Raw genomic sequence first — 20490 nt, forward strand, 5'->3', positions numbered from 1 at the left:
TGCCATAATTGTTATCCAAGTGCATTGAAGCAGGCCATGACTTGGATCTTCAACCTTAAAAGCCTTCACTGGGCACTGTGAACCTATAGAATTGAAGTCTCCATTGCTGGTGCTGCGATGTGATCAATTCCAGACTGCAATGCATCAGTTACATGGGAGATACAGGGAGGAATTTTATGCTCTCCCCCATGGCGACTTTGGAGGCAAGGAGAGCATATAATTGGACAGGATGGTGGCGGGGTGGCGGGGGGGCCACCACCTTCCCACTTCGACCCAAATTAAGTCTGAGCGGGAAGGCCCGCGGACGGCCTCCCCATTCCCCTGCCAGTTGAGGCCCTTAAGTGGGCAATTGATGCCTAATTAAGTGCCACACCCCACCGCCACTGGTATTAGCCTCATCTGTACTTGGACTGCCTGGTCTTTAATATGTGATTTTCCCTGTGGGCGTTGATTCATTTTCTATTAGAATTATGCACACCAGAGCTGGATTAGCATATTTTCTGGCAGTTTTCACGAGTTAAATGGCTCATTATTTGCTTAAGAAGTTCAAAAGGATTATTATTGCAGGCGTGTCAGAATTGGCTGCTCCATTTCCATTACCAGAAATGGAAGCTGGGTCATTGAATATATTCAAGGCTGAGCGAGATTTTTGATCTACAAGGGTGTCAAGGGTTATGGGGGGCAGGCAGGAAAGTGGAGTTAAGGTCACAATCAGATCAGCCATGATCTTATTGAATGGCAGAGCAGGCTCGAGGGGCCGAATGGCCTATTCCTGCTTCTATTTCTTATGTTCTTTACTACCACAAAGGAAATTCCATTCTTAGGAATCTTAACATAAACAGGCACTGTGCCAATCTTTTACAAAAATAAGAATTTCAATGTTTGATTCACACATAGTACATCAATGACATTACAAAGATTTGGTTCTCTGAAACAAGGAAAATTTGATAAAATGTTAATACTTGTACCAGACATATATATATTCCCCAATAGATACACCCAATGGGTATAGATAGTATTTTAATCAACAGGCCAAAAATCTTTGGGGGTAAAATTGGTCCCTGGTGGTAACAGAAAACGGGCGATACTGACTTCAGTAGTTAAGGAAATTGTCTGGGGTATAAAAGAGGTTTCCAATTTATTATTGCCCATTTAGCACTGCTAAGTGAAAAGGTTGAGGACCCATGACAATTGCAGCCTGGAAAAGAGGGAAGGCTGGGGCAAAGCAACCTCAAGATTTGCTTGTTGAACAAAGTAAAGCAATTCTGCTCCTCTTGGCTCACAATCAACTTCACAAAAATTAAAGGGAGGAAGGGTTAAAATCATTGCATAAGGCTGTATTTTCCAGACTTCCCGAAGTCAGGGGTTGTGGTGGTGGGGACATGGAAAATGCCTCTGGCCATGGGCCTCGACACCAGGAAGGCCTGGCCCAATATTGTCAGCGCGGTGAGACCTCATGGCAGCCCCTCCACCGCTCAGTGACGGCAGCCAAATTTAAATATTTAAATTAAGGAATAAATGCCTTACCCACTTCCGCCGTCCTTTCCTGAGCAATATTGGTGCTGGTGGCCGGCATGCCCGTGCCTTCGAGTCCCCACCCAGGGATCCGAGATGGAACATGAGTGAGGAGGGGGGAGCAGGTAAGTTATTCAGTGCGGGAGGGGCTGAGCGGGGCAAAACTAATAGCATTGGTTTAGAGGATTGGGCGAAGGGGTAAAGATTAAAGTTGATGAACTTTGTGGGGGGAAGGTCAGTTGGCAGGGCAAGAGTTTTGGGAGGGGGAGAGGGCAAGGGGTTAAATCTACAGTTGTTGGGGAGGGATGGGAGAGGGTCAAATTAAATGTTTTAAAACATTTTTTCCAACCTCTCTCTTTAAAAATGTAAATTAAATGGAAGGCCTCGAAGCCCTTTAAAAATGGCTGCTGATGCCATTTCTGGGGACGAACTGCCTCTACGTCATTGGAGGGCTGGGGGGCAGTCAGCCCCCACCATTTAAATGAGCCGCCATGTTTAATATCGGGGCGGCTACGCAAAGTGCGGCCCACCATTGTTTACGCCCACCACTGCACATAACTTTCAGCCCCTAATGTCTTAAACATGTCTGCCTATGCATTTCTCCAATCTTTTCGAAGGCAGGCTAAAACGCGTAGGTATGACTGGGTACAAATCCTTAAGCTGTTTTATTTTACAGAAAGTAAGTGAGCATCCACAGTAATAGATGTAATTAAATCTCACCTGGGAGCTTATGCTGGAACCGTATAAAACACTAGTTAGGCCACAGCTGGAGTACTGCATGCATTTCTGGTCATTGCAACATAGAAAGATGTGATTGCACTAGAGAGGGTACAGAGCAGATTCATGTGGATGTTGCCTTTACTGGAGAATTATAGTTCTGAGGAAGGATTGGATAAGCTAGAGTTGTTTTCTTTGGAACAGAGGAAGCTGGGGAGACCTAATTGAAGTGTGTAAAATTATGAGGGGTCTTGATAGAATGGATAGGAAGGCCCTATTCCCCCGTTTGAGGGATCTATAACCAGGGGGCTTAGATTTAGGGTTAGAAGTTGGAGGTTTAAAGGGGATTCAAGGGGAAATTGTTTTCACCCCGAGAGAGGTGAGGATCTGGAACTCACTGCCTGAAGGGGCGGTAGAGGCAGAAACCCTCATAACAATTAAAAAGTCCTTGGATATGCACTTGAAGTGCCATAACCTACAAGGTTACAGACCAAAAGATGGAAAGTGGGATTAGACTGAATGGCTATTTGTCGGCCGATGTGGACGGCATCCTTCTGTGCTGTAAATTTCTATGATTCTATGATAACTAATGACAGAATCCACCTTGAGAACAAGGAAAGTAATTTATGAATACCACGCTATCCTTATTCATGGACTCTTACCTTTTTCATGGTCAGCCATCTTATCCTAACTGCCTTTAGGCTAGAGATTGACAAGTTTTCCCTTGCTAAGCAAGGATTCCTCCCTGGACCTAGCTGGCTGACTGACCATACTCCCATTTCTCTCTGTTCCCAGCCAGTGGGTGATCTGCCTCTCTGATTACTGATTTGCCAGTAGACCTGTAAAAGTGAGTGCTTATCTCCCCTTGCACCCTTTGGGTAGAACTCTTATCCTCAAATTGAATAGGCTTTGTCATGGCTTAGTTGACCTGGGATTTGATAATTGACCCTCATTGAATTAGTTTCATTTGGACTGTGAGTTGTGACATTCCGCAAACTGGTTCATCTAACTAATAAGATCTCCAATGCCTGTAGCAGTTTTTTTTTGAAACCTATGCAAATTCGCTTTGTTTTGAAATGTAACACCTAAACATAACTTATTCCTAATTACTTTAGGTTAAAATTAAAATGACCAAAATTCCTAGAATGTGACACCTGCATAACAGCACTGAGAATATGCTAACTTGAGATGGTAGCTTTGTGACAGTATCTTTCTTCCTGGATCTAATTTCTAATTAGAAGCACACGGGCACAACACATTGTTTGCCTTATTAGAAAATCAGAAAAATGTGCATCAGTTTTTTTTAATGATTGACCGCAAAACTGCATATTTACAGAGCGAGCCTCAATTCCAAGCTCTGCCTTACCTGTCCAGTAATTGTATTTTGGGAAGGAGAAAGAGGCAGCCTTAATATGCATCCTGGGAGTTGTAGGTTTTTTTTTAAAGAGTAGCACACATACACTGACTTTGATTTAATTTAGAAGGTGCAATTCACCACTATGACATGCAAGTGCCACTGGTGCATTCTAGGACGTTGATGTTGGTTGAGTTTCCTTATTTAAGAGACCTGGGGAATTCAGCAGAAATCAAGCCCCGATATTGTGAGACAGGTGCAGGTCTCCAAATGGAGACATTCTTTTCTGGTAGATCTTCCAAATCCTCTTCTGTGCCAAGGTATCTGACCTGCTGGGAGCACACATTAGAAAATCACGATTTTCAAATGCTGGTTTACAGTGGAGCAGGTACCTTCTCATGGTTGAGGATTCAGAAAATCTACCCTTATAGACAAGTTAAGTGATGTTGTGAATTATATAATTTAGTATGTATTTTTTCTGTCAGAAGCCTTTTTTTGGTACTATGCCTTCTGGTTATTGATAAACCAAGATAGTGGCCAAAAGTATTATTAAAAAATTTTTCAGAATGACTTCACTGACTTCCTTAATTGTTCCTGAGAATTGTTTATTTAGCAGCAGTTTGTTGACTAACTCTTGACAGGTAGTTTTCATACCTGCTTGGTACTTCTTAATTGGTAGTTTTTGTTCCCACTTACTACTTGCTCGTTTATAGATTCAACATTCATTAATTTATTATTGGTTAATGAATATGAAATTTAAGTCAAACACATGCAAGTGTGACACAAGAATAACCACCTGCATTTATATAGGATTTTTAATATAATGAAACATCCCAAGGTGCTTCACAAGAGCATTATCAACCAAAATTTGACACCGAGCTACATAGGAGATATTAGGACAAATAACCAAAGCTTGCTCAATGAGGTAGGTTTTAAGGAGCATCTTAAAAGAGGAGAGGGAGTTAGAGAGGCAGAGACATTTAGGGAGGGAGTTCCAGAGCTTAGGGCCTCGGTCGCTGAAGGCACAGCTGCCAATGGTGGAGCAATTCAAATCGGGGATGCATGGAGGCCAGAATTGGAGGAGTGTAGAAATTTTGGATGGTTGTTGGGCTGGAGGTAATTACAGACACAGGGAGGGGTGAGGCCATGAAGGGATTTGAAAACAAGATTAAGAATGTTAATATTGAGGTGTTGCTGGACCAGAGGCCAGTAGAGGTCAGAGAGCACATACTTTAAATATGCAAGTATGATGCCTGAGAGGTGCCACATAAATTGTTCCTGTAGTATTCGTAGGATGAACAAAGAATCAGGATTGTTTTTCTTCTGCAAGTTACATTGGTTATTTGTACAAGGAACACAGAAAGTTAGAATGCAGGTACAGCAATCAATTAGAAAGGCAAATGGCATATTGGTCTTTATTGCAAGGGGATTGGAGTACAAGTATGACAAGGTCTTGCTACAATTGTTCAGGGCTTTGGTGAGACCACACCTGGAGTTCTGTGCACAGTTTTGGTCTCCATAGTGAAGGACAGATATACTTGCAGTATAGTAAAGGTTCATTGGATTGGTTCCTGGGGTTGGCCAAGGATGAAAGGCTGAGAAAATTGGGTCTATACTGTCTAGAATTTAGAAGAATGAGAGGTGCTCTCATTGAAACATTCAGGATTCTGAAGGCGCTTGACATGTTAGACAGTGAGAGGTGGGCTGAATTTTCGGGTCCCGCCAAGGGCAGGAATGGAGGTGGACAGGGCCTGAAAATATTGGTGCTAGCTGACATGCTGGTTTTCTGACGCCATTCCCGGTGCTGGCCATGTTCACCAGGTCAGGGTAAGGGCGTAACAGCGATCCTGCCCAATCCCCGATTATAGGTAATTAAGGTGCTTGAGGAGCTCATTAGGAGCTCATTAATGGGGGTGGGGGGGGCAGTTGAGAGTTTCACAGGGGCACATGGGTTGCACGCGCTCTCTGGGGCAGACCAAGTGAAGGGAGACAGGTACACAGTGGGAAGCTAGTCATGGCCATCCCAAGGAAATACCCCGGAACCATAAAAGTTTCAACACCGCAGAGGGGGACTCGGCCATTGGGAGACAGGTGCCCTTGGCGCCGTGCAGGTGGTGGGGAAAGTGAGCAGTCAGCACTTGGGCAGTGCAGGGGGTTGGTACCCTCCTGGCATCACAGGGTCAGTAGAGAAGGGGGTAAGGTAGCCAAGGACAATGGGGCAACCAGTTGAGCACAAAGAAGGCATCAGCTGGCAATGGGGGCATGACCCTCGGATTCTGGGCCCAGTGGTGATGAGGAGCAATACCCTCTTCAGGCATCAGGGGGGCAGCAGAGAGGACTGAGGGGCAGGAAGGACACGGAGGCCATACCTTCTGCAAAGGATCTACCGCAGAAGAAGGAGCTACCTGGAGATGACCGAGATCCATTTCCACAGGATTGTGCAACTCTCCAGGCAGATGGTTGCAGACATCTGTGCCCCTGTCGTTGAAGATCTTGCACCTCGCAGGACTGGCTGTCATGTCCTACCACTGACCGTCAAAGTCACTGTAGCCTTGAACTTCTTCACTTCTGGCTCCTTCCAAAGACGAGCTGTAGATCACCACTGCATCGCACTGGTAACTGATGCCCTCTTTGCGAGAGCTGGGCAACACATTCATTTCATGAAGATGAGTCCTCGTAGGGACAGAGGGCATTGGGACTTGCCTGTATCGCTGGATTTCCCCAGGAGCAGGGCATCATCCATCGCACCCTTGAAGTCATCAAGGCACTCAGTGACCGGCCAGTAAGATTCATCAATAGGAAAGGCTTCCACTCCATCAACATTCAACTAATCTGTGACCACAACGAGCTTCCTCACTGTGCGCGCTTGCTTTCCCAGCAGCTTCCTCTGACAGTCCATGCTGCCGCTGATCTTCACTCCAACCCACAAAGTCTGTGGATGGATCCTAGGGTACAAGGGATATCCCTTGAAGAGATGGCTACTTGCCCCTCTACACGACCCCAAGATAGAGGCACAGAGGCAATATAATTGAAGCCATTTGTTCACTTAGACAACTATTGATCAGCCCATCAAGATTCTGAAGATATGTTTCTGGTGCCTTGTCCGGTTGGGTGGCACCCTCCAATACACTCCTACAAGGGTCTTGCTCATTCTGGTGGTCTGCTGCGCTCTCCATAACACAGCCCTCCAGAAATGTGTGGACCTTGAAAACGGTGAGAACTTGGAATGAGATAGTGCATCGGAGAAAGGAGAAGAGCAGGAGGTGTGAGGAGGAAGTGGAAGTGGAGGGAGAGAATGCAGAACACCAAGGTGCCCCAGCTGCATAAGGAGGTGGCTGGCATGGCACAGGGTGCAAAAGTTTCATCAGGATGCCATGAATGTCAGGGATCATCTTATTCTGAAACGTTTCAACTGAGTGCCACTGACCCAGGATGAAGGGCATGGGATGCAAATCACTGGAAGGTGCCTGTGCTAACACATCCATTGAAGACACAGCCTGGAACATCTAAACTCTTACTGCCGATGAAGAACGCACATGTGCCCAGAGGCTTTGCCCTCACCGTGTACGAACCCATGATCTCCTTCACCACCTCATACCACTTTTCTTGTCCTGCCAGCAATAAAAGGAGTACCAGTCATGTGCCTTGAAGTGTCATTATCTATACAGTGTTAAGAAAGGGAACAGTGGAGAGAGACAGTAAAAAAAACACCCTAGTGACCCACTCAGTGCTCCACGTGATTCTGTGGCCCACGCCTGGCCACTCCTATGCAGTGCTCACATTGTGGCCTCAGAGAAAGTTGAGGCAACCTGTCCACTTGTCTCTGCCTGTGGCTAAGATGCATGTGGCGGTTGTCCTCGTCGTGGAGGTGCCCATGGAGGGATCTCCAGACGCTGCTGCACCTGCATCATTGTGGGGGCAACCTCTGTCACTGGGCCATGCTTCACAGAGGCTCATAGAGTCAGCGGAGCCAAGGAGACCTGGAAATTTGAAGGCATCCAACGAAGGGTGGCACCCTCATCCTCCTCTGTGAGATCCTCAGCTCTTGGCAAGCGCACCAGATAGCTGGAGGAGAACACCAGCTGGGGAACAAGTGGCATCCACTTCATCTCTGTGCCACCGGTACCATTGACCGCTCCAGGCTACACATTGTGGTGCGCATCCTGTGCATGCCAGTGCGCTGCTCCTCCATCCACTCAGAGTGATGTGCTTATGCTGTCCATGAGAGCGGCGACTCTGTCTATGGAGGAGCTCATGCATTCATAACCCTGAGACCTCAGTGCACATGGGCTGGATGGACTCCTCCATGCTCTGCCCATGACCCCGCACTGCATCAGGGAACTCCGAGATGTGGGAGCACATCTTCTGCTGCCGTTCCAGGTACAGCCTCCTTTCTTGTGACTCCTGAGGCTCTGCATCTGTGCCAAGCTGAGCAGGTCTGTGTCTGTCCTCCCTCCTTCGAGGGGAACTGCCCACATTACTGCTGCCTCTGGCACCTCCTCCTGCACACTTGTGCCGTGCTCCTCAGTGCCACCCGATCTAATTGCACGCCAGGATCTACCAAGGTGAGAGCATCTGCGCTGGTGGACGGTGTGCTTGTTAAGTGTGATGGTGCTTCTTCAGTTTTTTGTGTGTTTCTGGGGCCACGAAGGGAGAGGGTGTCGTTGGGTGGATACCTGCACCTGTGGGAGACACAAGAAGAGATCATGAGTACCAGCCTAGGAGTGCAAAAGCCACCGCAGTGCTGAGGCTACCCAATGCAACTTCGTGCTCGGCCGTAGTGTCTACTGCACCCCCTTTAATGAGTGCTTTGCCCTCTGTAATCACCATCTCCACTATAAATTCCCATTTCGCCAGGGCTGATTTCCTCCTCATCCCGGATCCTGGCCAGCTCCATTGATTGGTCTTCCATTGGTGTTATCATCTAGCTGTATAGCATCTCACCCTTTTACACACTTTCCTGGGCATTATGTGCCCGTTTCTCCTGTAGGGACAAAAGAGAGTGAGATAAGGCACTGCTGTCCTTTGTGGTCAATTGCATCTGCCCTATTCATTAGAAGCTGCATGTTTCAGTGGTGACAGGTCCTCAGCAGCAATACGGCACTAGAGCCATTCTGAGGGGTCAGTAAGTGCCCTAGTTATACATGTTCAGCATGCACTCTGAGACTCCTCAAGTGGTGTGTCTGCTGGAGGGTGCAAGCCCAGAGGCCTGTCCTGAAAGTTGGGGGTTGCACTCACCGTACCAGAGCGTATGAGGTCATTGAACCTTTTGCGGTACTGAATCCAGGATCTTCTGATGACACGTCTGCTTCTGACAGTGGCAGCTATCTCAACCCAGGCCTGCTTGGTCCATCCTTTAAAAAACAAAAGCAAGCTGCCTGTACCACGTGATCGGCAAACAATGCTGCCGTTGATCCCTCTGATGTGCAGTGCTCACCAGCAGGGTTGAAAAGAGGAGACTACTGCTGGAGGTGAAGGTAACGGCACTGAAATCGCGCAACCATGGTGGGCAGTTCAATTTTGTGTCGTACCCATCTCAATCTGAACAGGCATGGGGATGGCACAAATTGTGGCTCCCAAACCCAGAAATCAGGGCACTTGAATTTCTGGCCCTATATATTTCCAAGGGACAACATTATAGGAGATAGGGCAAATGATGTGGAATATTGGAGACAGATTCAAAAAGGGCTAGATTTTTTAGGTAATTGGGCCAAAAGGTTGCAGAGGCAATTCATTGAGGATAAACATTTAAAAAAATTAGAATGTAAGCAAGAAATCACAAAAACTAACAAATTTACATAACTAAAGTAAAAAATAGGCAAAGTTGTGTTAGTTTATACTAGCAAAACAGCTGAGCCATTTAATCAAAGAAAGGATATCACTGTCATCGAGGCAGAACGTTTTCACCCAAGGGATGGCAGAGCTGTGGAATAAGCTACCAAGGAAAGCAAACTGTATGACTGGGTTCAGCGATCAATTGGATGAATTCTTTGAGACAGAAGGGGTTGAGAAATATGGTGGTAGATTTGTTGGTGGAAAGATCTCTTCCCACACTTAAATATTTTTATGTTGTGATAAAGACTGTTACAGGTAAAGTATTAAACAATATTAGGAATATAATCTTTGCTGTTTCCTGTGAATAAAGCCTAATCTGTTTTTCCAACAGCTTAACACAGCCTTGTCGGGAGCAACATGACAAGTTGCCTGGGAACAAAACATCACCTGCTGATACCTTGCCTTAAACTATTCTCCTTAGTTTTAATGATTTAATTCTCAGTACCTGTGACATTTTTCCAGTTTGAAAAAAAAACATCCATCAAGGTTTAAATATTCAATCCAACACATTATGGGAAAGAATTACATACATCTGTAGGGCAAATGTAAAATGAATGCCTACCCTCAATAGGCATTGTGACTAACCTCAATGCCTTTTCAATAACTGATGGACATTTGGAATCCAGTAACTAAAGACAAAACATGAACAAAATTCAAGGGTCTTAAACCATCAATATGTAAATTGTCAATTTAATCATTTTTAAGTACCAATTTAATTCACCATTGTCCTTCACTCACATCTAAACATAAATAGAATAAATTGTCCAAACTGCATAGTAATTTCAACTTCATTTTTGCAAATAACATCACACTCATTTTCTCATCGTACAAAGAAACTGGGACTAGAAATTTGTATGCTCCAGTTTTTAGGTTGGCGGGGTGGGGGGTTGCTACTTGTGAATAGCTCGCACCTGTTCCAATTGAGGTGGGCAGCACACAAATTTGGTGTACCCACCTCAGCTACATGATTGTTGCGTGAGATCTAACGGGTCCCATGCTGCTTCCTTTGTCTCCATGCAGCAGGATGCCTCTGTGCTCAGGGCTGTCCATCTTAAAGGGAAGCTACAGTGAATAATATTAGTGAAATTTAAATGATGAAATATTGAACTGGGTTCCAGTGTGATGGATGAGGTACTGGAGGTATTAGTGGTGGAGCTGGGCAGGAAAGGAAACACCATGGTTACACTGTTGCAGGGTAGGGTCAGGAGGCTCTCAAGGACCATCCTCAGAAGGGAGAGGTAGTAGGCGGCCAGGGAGGTCAATTCCCAGCATCCTGACCCCAAGGACCTGGCAGTAGTGTCACAAGAAGTCTAATTACCTCAGATGGGTGGTCAAGGTTAGTGAATGCATCTTCACAGAACATCTCCTACCCACCACACAATCAACCTCTCACACTGCTCAATGCACCACAGCCCATCATTCACCCAGCAACATTCCCTGGCACTCAGGACTCACATCTAACATACAGATACAGATACCTTACCCACCATCACATACCGACTACTCCTACCAGCCTCACACCCAGCTCTCACTGCCTCCACATAATTCCAGCTATTTAGCTATTCACCCAAACACAATGCTACCCAATCACTAACATTCTGTCCTCTCTTGCAGGACGAGGTGGCACACTAAATGCAGCAAAGCAGGCTGGGGCAAAGATGCCTCCATCTCTTCAGCCCTACAGAGGAGATGGTTCTGAACATCATGGAGCCAGCTGCAACAAAGCCCATGGCATCTGGTACCACTGAGAACATTGAAGATCATGACATGTTATGCCTCTTCGCAACACACTGTCATGCAGGCCCCCACCTGCCAAGACTGAGGCACACATTATTTTGCCACATGAGCATTAAAACTTAAAATTGTGGCTGGGAAGAAAAGAGGGCCTTTCACAAGGAATTGCCAAGCCACTGACTGGAAAGACATTTGCATGCTAGCAGACAGTGTTGGAACAAGGGTCCCAGTCCTTGCTTCCCCAATACACAAAGAAAGTGGTCAGACCAGTTTAGTCACATGACTCACTGTAGCAGTTTTTTAAAATTTTAACTTGCTGAGAGAAAGAACTCAGTAAGTTGTTTGCTCCTGGACTGAGAACACCTGTCACCTGTCTGCTCTCATCTCGTTCTCACCAGCTTCGGAAATCATTGAAGACATATGAACTCCAAGAGAGAAAAGTCTCCTGCAGCGAACAAGTTTAAGAAGAATACTGGGCCCCAACGAAAAGCAAGACTACTTACAAAAGGACTACAGTGAGCTCGGGGCACAGTAAACAAGAAACTCTTCTGATATTGCCTCAAACCCCTCCATTTCATTTTTCTCCTGCTCTTTTCTGTCTCTATTTGCATGTCCGTTTCGCGTATGCATGCTAGCATGGGGCACGGCGTGTATCCATAGGCATTAACTGAATTAGAGTTTAAGTTTTAATAAATTTCATTTTTCTTCTTTAAACCTAAGAAAGCCCGTTTATGCTCATTTCTTTGCCTTATAATTGGAAAGTGGTGAACAAGGATTCACCAAGTAGGAGCTCAAAAACCGTGTGTTTAAAACATAAACCCTGTTGCAATAAGACCAGGTGAAGACAGTAAAAGACACCTAGACACCTTTCTCACCTGGTCGTAAAGGACGGGAAGGTGATAGGAGCCCAGGCAGTCCTGGGACAGAAAAGAAAGCTGGAGACACAGCGGGCCCTCCTCCTGCCAAAAAGGAAGGTGATTTGAGCAAGAGCGAGAACTGGAGACCTATGTGCTTCCATTGTAATAAAGCAGGGCATTTAAAAGCTGACTGCTGGAAACTAAAGGGAAAACTGGTAGGGTTAATCAGGGCACACCCGCTCAGTGAAGACGGGACCCTGATGGAAAACACAGAACAAGCTATAGCTTTAACTGCAGTAAAAGTGCAACCCAGGAAGCTTACTATGGCCAGTGCAGGAAAAATTAATCAGATTCCTGAAGGTTATCAGGGTTTTGTGTCCGAAGGGAAGGTAACCCCAAACCCCTCAAGTGGGGCAAGCAAGCCCATAGTGACTCTCAGGGACACAGGGGTGACTAGATCCCTTTTACTGGGAAAAGGCCTGACCTTTCCCCCAGAGAGTGCAGTAAATACCAAAATGGTGGTGAATGTTATTGGAGAGCAGTGTAAGCCTGTACCTGTTGTTATGATCCTGTAGTTTATTTTTTGGGGACGTATGCAGTGTGCCTTTAAGGCTGTAACAGGATCAGTACTGCTTTAAGACAGCAAGTTCCAGAGACTGAGTCAAAAAAATGCATTCTCGTTGCCCCAGGATACAGCCACTCAGAGACTGTGATTCAAAGAGTACATTCTGGGTGCCCTGGGAAACAGCCACTCAGAGATTGAGGATCAAGAGATACAATGTTGCTGACTGACATTTGAAACTAGTTGAAAAACTGGCTTTTGAGACACAGTTAACAGAGATAGACACAGACTGTCAACAAGCATACACTGAAGGAAAAGAGAGCTCTCTTTATTTAAACCCTATTTATTATACTCTCAGAATTCTGATGTCAAGCCAAATTAATTTCTTAAAAGAAAATAACCAGTTCCTTTAACTACTGAACTGTAACTGTTGAAATTCATTGCTGGAGAAGAATAGCATCAATTCAACTGCTAAACTAGAATACGGACTGTTCTACTGTTGAAGAACATTTTTTCCCCATAGGATGGCTGTGAGGACTTCAAGCAACCTTAGACTATTCCACATTGGAAGATTCCCCTTTGACAGGAGTGTAAATATGCAAGGACACTAATGTTTTCCATTTTAAATGTTGTTTATATCTTAGTAGTGTTTAAGAATTTTGTTTTTCTAATTAAACAGTTAATTTGTTGATCTAAAGACACCTAGTTTGGTTAGCCGCATTCGGGGGTTAATTGATGGTACAATTTGGCTGGGTCTTTCTTTAACTTGGTAAGTTTAAAATGATATGTTAGGCAACCTGTGGATGGATGGGACTGTATCAATGGTGCGTTTCTCCTACCACAATCAGAATCGTATATTTTGATTGGGGACTTTGACTTGAGCAGTCGGTTGTAACACTACACCGGATGCACCGGAGTGCGACTTAGTTTTGGGACCGGTGATCATAGGGATTGTCCCTAGTTTGCCTGTGGACGAGGTTGACCTGCTCCTAGGTAATGATCTGGTGGGGGGGAAGGTGGTAGCCCCCCCAGTAGTGAAAGAAAGTCCGCAAGAGGTCAGAGAGATAGGGCAGTGGCAGGAGACAGTCCCCTACAGTGTCCCTCAATGTGTAATGGGTCAGGCTATGATCAAACCAGCTCCCCCAGAGGAGACTGCATTGGCACTGCAGGCAGATGACCATGAGGTCTGCCTGTCCGAGATTTTCTTTGGAAAGTTAGGAGACCTAGGGAATGAATTAAATGGTTTTTCCGAGCGAGTCAAACCAGTATTGCAAGAGTTAGCACGGGCTGCCCAATTTGAAAGTGAAGCAGAGGGAATCCCTGATTGCTACTATTTAAAGAATGAGGTATTGATGAGGAAATGGAGTTCTCCTCACAGACCTGAGGGCAAGGAGTGAACAGTAGTTCACCAGTTAGTGGTGCCACAGAGGTACTGGGGAGAAACATTAAGAAGGGCCCACGAGACTACAATGGTTGTACATGCCGGTATATGAAAACCAAAGCCCACATAAGACAGCAGCTTGACTGGCCAAAACGCCACAAAGATGTGGTGGAGTACTGCAGGAGTTGCCACATGTGCCAGGTTGAGGGAAAACCCCAACCTACAGTGAAACCTGCACCCCTAAGTCCTGTACCGGTGTTAGGAGGACCCTCCAGCAGAAGGCTGGTGAACATAAGGGACCCCTGCTGAGAACAAAAGGGAACAGGCAGGCACACGGCTGGCAAAAGTTTAGGAAGAGAAGGGGAAAAAGTGACCAAGAGGGTAGGTTGAAGGAAGTCAAGGATGAAAAAGCCTACTGTCTAGACAGTCAACTCTGAAAAATGTGAAAAGCTAGACCCCATATCCTCCTATGTAAATGCAGACTCTAGAAGCACCCCACCAGAATTGCTAACAGCATTTCCAGGAACCTGCAGAGACAAAGAGAGACCTCTAGGGGGCACAGAAACCGTGAGGGTAATGCCTCACCTAGCTAAAGTGCCACAGGAGAGTGCAGTCAAGTCTGCACAAATACCTGCAGGTAGTAGTGCCCCAGAGAACAAAGGGGAGAGTAACAAAGAATCCTCCCCCGCAGTCAGAGAAAAAGGGAACCGCCCATCCCCTGAAGTCAAAAGCTTTTGCATATCAAAGACCCGAGGCAGTCATGGGCAAACTGAAAAAAAGCTTCCCAAAGAACCACATGGTTACTGGGATGCCAAAAAAGGGGAAATCAATGTATCACTGGCACCCAGAAAAGACAATTTTAATAGGATGAATAGGATGAATGAATGGAAATGAATGAGAGAAATGCTTGGTTTTTCTTTCTGTATCTAATATTTCTCTCAAACCTTGTAATGAAATGAGCCCTTTTTTTTCAAATTACATTTCATTCCCCTGGGTGTGGAGGTGTCATGCAGGCCCCCACCTGCCAAGACTGAGGCACACATTATTTCGCCACATGAATATTAAAACTTAAAATTGCGGCTGGGAAGAAAAGATGGCCTATCACAAGGAATTGCCAAGCCCCTGACTGGAAAGACATTTGCATGCTAGCAGACAGTGTTGGAACAAGGGACCCAGTCCTTCCTTCCCCAATACACAGAAGAAGCAGTCAGACCAGTTTAGTCACATGACTCACTGACTGTTGCAGTTTTTTTGAATTTAAAATTGCTGAAAGAACTCAGCAAGTTGTTTGCTCCTGGACTGAGAACACCTCTCTCCTGTCTACTCATCTCGCTCTCACCAGCTTCAGAAACCATTGAAGATATGAACCCCAAGAAAAAAAAGTCTCCTACAGTGAGCAAGGTTTAAGAAGAATACTGGACCCCAACGAAAAGCAAGACTATTGACAAAAGGACTACAGTGAGCTCAGGGCACAGTAAACAAGAAACTCTTCTGATATTGCCTCAAACCTCTCCATTTCATTTTTCTCCTGCTCTTTTCTGTCTCTATTTGCATGTGCATATCGCGTATGCATGCTAGTGTGGGACGCGGCAGGTAGGCGTTAACTGAATTTGAGTTTAAGTTTTAATAAATTTCACTTTTCTTCTTTAAACCTAAGAAAGCCTGTTTGTGTTCATTTCTTTGCCTTATAATTGGAAAGTGGTGAACAAGGATTCACCAAGTGGGAGCTCAAAAAACCGTGTGTTTAAAACATAAACCCTGTACAATAAGACCAGGTGAAGACAGTAAAAGACCTCTAGACACCTTTCTCACCTGGTCGTAACAACACCCTTATCCTGCTATCTGACATAGTGAGCAAGCTGCTGTTGGTGTGACCATCCAGTCCCTTTCCCTCACCCCAAACTTCTCCTCCTGATTTCTTGCTTTCAGACAGACACTCAAGAACTGCTGCCTGTTCAGCCACAACAGTCCAAGGAGGAAGAGAGAGAGAGCAATAGCACAGCATTGTTGAAGAGTTCCTGTCACTCGATCTGATACTCAAAGCCACCAGCTGTCGTGCTGCAGACCCAGAGGCATTGCGACTGCTAGTCCCATAACCTGTTGCAGCCTTTGTGTGAAAAGGTCACCCAAATCTGCTGCCCTGTCAGGATGGCAAACCCAGGAACTCACCACAGCACCACCAAAAGTGCTCCATAGTACTACCGGATACTCACCAAACACAGAAGCTCTTCAAAATGACCTTACCTGCAATTTGGGTCCTTTAAGGAATGCCGGTACAGAGCCCATCTTGCACCTCTGTGCCCATCATCAGCAAAGTGATGTATGCATTCCTTGCCAGGACTCAATGGTTGGAATTAGATATCCTGGCATCATATCAATGGGTTGGGCTGTGTGACATCAGGATAGCATGTCTTCACAGTCTTCACAGCATTCCGGCGCACACTGGGGATGCCCCACAATGCCCTTTCATAACAGAACTGCACTGGAAATTGTCAGTAGCCCATTTTGCCTCAGCAAATAAGTACTAGGCTCCTTAGTACCACCTCTAGCAGCCCTTCAGCAACTGATTTTGTGGCCTTGGCTCCTAATATTAAACCTTCTTTTCATTATATGCGACTCCTTCCTTCCCCTCAGACTGATTACACTAATATTATTTTTGAAGGGAGGTTTATAATTTGTGCTGATAAAATGAAAAAAAAAAAGCAAATACTTGGAACCTAAACTAAAAACAGAAAATGCTGGAAATGCACTGCAAGTCTATCAGCACCTGAAAAATAAAACACTAGAAACTGGAAGATAGACAAACTCTCTCCTTTCAGATGAGTCATTAAACCAAGGCCCCACATGCCCCCTCAGATGGATGTTAATTATCCCATGACACTATTCAAAGATAAGCAGGGGGGATTCCTCTGGTGTAAAAACAGAAAATGCTGGAAATACTCAGCAGGTCTGGCAGCACCTGTGGGGAGGGAATCAGGGTTGGTGTTTCAGGTCGATGACCGTTCATCAGAACCAGTTCCCCTGGTGTCCTGGCCAATGTTTATCCCTCAACCAGTACCTAAAATAGGTGAATGGGTAATTTATTTTATTGCTGTTTATGGGAGCTTGTTGTGTGCAAATTGACAGCTATGCTTTCTAAATTATAGGTGACTGTATGAGAAAAAAGTACTGACTCGGATGCAAAGCACTTTGGGACATTATGAGGTTGTGAAAAGTGCTATATAAATGCAAGTCTTTCTTTCTTTGATATACAAAGATTAACTTATTGAGGAAGTGAAGATGTATTGAAAGAATACACGGCTTGAAAATAGCTACATAAAGCAGTGAAAGACACGGTAAGTTACACACACATGGAGCGATTTTAGTCCTACCATCTTGGTGGGCGGCCAGTTAAAATCACCCTGGTTACTTACCCGCCCTGAAAACGCCAGGAGTTAACTGTTACCAGCTTTAACCTAGTCAACTTAGAAGACAGGAAGGAGACCCACCCAAAGCCAGAAGGTTCTTTTTAACATATGCATATATGGTCTTAATGATGTCATTGGGACCTAACTGCCATTTTAACTCGGCGGCAAAGCTCCCAGTAAGATGCATGGGTGTGTGGCCATGCAACAGCACAGGCCTTGTTTGGTGATAAATAACGCATGTGCACGGGCACAAAAATATTTCAAGGCACCATGCATTGAAAATAATGGGCTGTGCACAACAGCTAAATTTTAAGGGGAATATTGCTTAGCAGCCTAAGTGGGAAGCTGCAGTGGCTTACCCGCCAGGTAAAGACAGTGGGTAGGAGGATCCAGGGCCAGAAAAGGGCACAAACAAATAAGCCTTTTCACTTTCCTTGCCGAGACGAGCTCCTGTGCTCCTCCGGGTCCTACAAAGATAACTCAGGCCTCCCCTGCCATAGATTCGTCTCGTCTTCCCAATCGTAGCCCATTTTGGTGTCAATGGGCAATCTCCAGGCCTGCGATTTTCCACTCTTTCCCACTGACATCCTGCCTGGAACTGGTAGGAAGCTAACTGGTGGGATTTAAATGAGGCCTGGGAATTAAGGTAGCCCTGGATGAATTTCTAACTCCCACCACCAGACACCCATCCAAAACTGGCCTAGAGTTAAAATTGGATGCACGTACCTCCAATTGAGGGGGAAAAAGTGAATGATGGATGTGAGTGGCAGGCAAGGAAAAGGGAAAATAGCTAAGGTCTAAAGTCACAGTTCAGACCAGATGCAGATTGTTGGGGAGAAAGATATAAAACTATTCTTGAAATATCTTTTGAAGTTGGTTGAAACAGTGCAGGAGGCCAATGATGGAAACATCATAGGAATAGATTGGGCAGTTAAAGAGGTGAATCATAGGGAGGTCAGGATCTCACTTGCAGACAGAATAGAGAAATGCAGCAAAGCAGTCATGCAGTTTGATTTTGGTATCTCCAATGTAAACATAAATACAGCATACTAAATTGGAGGAAGTACACATAAATTGCTAAATCACACAAGAGCATTATTTATGGCTCTCGACACCACTGTAGGAAATTGTATTTCATGCTGACTGACACAATCTCACTTAACAAATAGCAAAGACCATATCAATATTGCCACAGCCATTCCCAGAAATCTATTTGTTTTCCGTGTTGACATACTTAGTAAGGCATGAAATAAACCATCTCTCATATCCTGTTACTTCTGGGAATTGTTGCCTACTCCCATATATATTAATGCACTATCTGATGCCAGAAAGCAAAGGGGAAAAATGAGTAAATATGTAATTGCATCATGGTTTTAAACATCCTCATCTTTCACTTTTGTCTTTGTGCCTAACTGAGGCCATCAGGAACCAATCAGAAGATACTGATCCCTATCATTGAACAAAACAGCCATTTCTAACGCTCCCCTGAATGATAATTGGTGCATTTTTCCTAAAATGTGACTATCTAATCAGTGAATGGGAGTTACCATTCCATGGTGGTCTGTGTTGATTCAGAGTCTCTGCTCGGTTGGAATCATTTTCCCAAATAGCGGAGTCAGAGCTGTCGGTGTGAAGATGTTTTTGCAGAGTAGGACGACTCGCAGCTTGTTGGCCTGTTGAATGCTGGTTGACAGGTGTCTTAGATGGAGAAGTATTTTTTTCCAAGAACTGTTCATCATGTCCTTTAATAATGTTATCACCTGCTGTTACAAGGTTGGGCTTCTCAATGTTATCGTCATCACTCTTGTTTTGTTCTGTATCTTGCCTTGTTTTTTCTTCTGTATCTCGCCAAAATGTTTTTCAGAAGGCAAAAGAAAATTTTTATTATAACAGCTAAATCAATCATTTTTTCAAAGTTCTGATCATAATCCAATAATTTCAATTGGAATAATGTCCCACCAATATGACCACTCATGAAATTGATCACCTCTCTAAGTTTATAATTTCTGCAGCCCCAAGTTCTGCTGTTCACCTCTTCAAATCAATTGTCAGGAAGCACAGGTAGATATGTCATTTAGAATTTGTAAAATGTTGTGGAAGAGTGGAGGTTGTTCCCATTAACCTTTGCTCTGTTTTTCTCCTCTGGTGCTCTGAGTAATACCCTCTCGTTCGTTCAATAAAGTTTTGTGTTGCAATCAGTTTATTAAAATCTGTGGTTCAAATTTAGATCAAAGCCCTGGAACAGCAGAGTAACAGAACATTCAGCAACACAGGAACGTACAAGGCTAGAAAAGACAAGTTGTCCATTTCGGAAGTCTCAAAATTTAACAAATAATGTACTCTGGGGAGAAATTGTCAACATAAGGCCTGATTTCTGGGCAAAAAAATAGAAATCGAGGGGGAGGGTGTCCAACTTCTGAATGCGAGCTCTCATGCAGTATCTCCCACCAGAAGTGTCCCAGCTGTCAATTTGAAAATGCTAACTCGGGGTCTATCACCTGGCTTCGGACCTCGATACCAGATCTGTCAAAAACAGGGCAGAGCATTCACTACACGTGATCTATTCAGTTCTTCTGGATCTACAGTAGCCTAACCAGTAGTCCTTAAAGGAACCATTGGAGGCCACCCATGTTGTTTGCTTATGGTTTTTTTTAAACTCACCTTAATGTGGAGTTAGGCAGAGCAGTGACACTCCTTCTGTCTCCACAATACTGCAGGCCAATGCTGCCCCTCTCCTCCTTGCCGAATACCCACAGGCTACCTATGGTCTGGCTCCATAACAGGGCCCCAATTGATGAGAACACCAATATTAACTAGATGAAGCCTGAAGCACAATTTCCATTGAATCCTGTATCCATTCCTAGCGCACTGCCCACTTTACGCTGGTTTTTGACCCAAGACCAATTTTCCAACCTCGGGTGGGTATACTCTTCAATATTTTCTTTTCCTAAAATGGTTATCCAGCTCCCTCTTAGAAAACCCGCTATATGAATCAACTCAAAAGATTTTCTGACTGTTTACTTTGTGGGAATTTTACACTCATCAAGTTGAGGAATGTTAAGACTAGGGAATGGAACATTTTCCCACTTCAAGAACCAAGGTCAATATTTACTGGGGCTGGTTACATA

The 20490-nt window shown here is 44.8% G+C and overlaps 1 protein-coding gene across 6 annotated transcripts in view; it reads right to left on the reverse strand.

The window, feature by feature from the left end:
* The window catches only part of pde1a (phosphodiesterase 1A, calmodulin-dependent), a 615382-nt gene that overhangs the window by 19805 nt on the left and 575087 nt on the right, over positions 1 to 20490 (reverse strand). For 4 of the 6 annotated variants that reach the window (XR_010975386.1, XM_068035559.1, XM_068035558.1 and 1 more), the window contains one exon: positions 18910 to 19200. Coding sequence is in view for 5 of the 6 variants with exons in the window: in XM_068035559.1 (XP_067891660.1) it covers positions 18910 to 19200 (291 nt within the window). In the remaining variant the exon portion in view is untranslated. Of the gene's footprint in view, positions 1 to 18909; positions 19201 to 19253; positions 19599 to 20490 lie in introns of those variants that run through there. The other 2 variants (XM_068035560.1, XM_068035561.1) reach the window with 2 other exon arrangements.

Source organism: Heterodontus francisci, chromosome 7 (genome assembly GCF_036365525.1).
Source record: "Heterodontus francisci isolate sHetFra1 chromosome 7, sHetFra1.hap1, whole genome shotgun sequence".
Lineage (NCBI taxonomy): Eukaryota > Metazoa > Chordata > Chondrichthyes > Heterodontiformes > Heterodontidae > Heterodontus > Heterodontus francisci.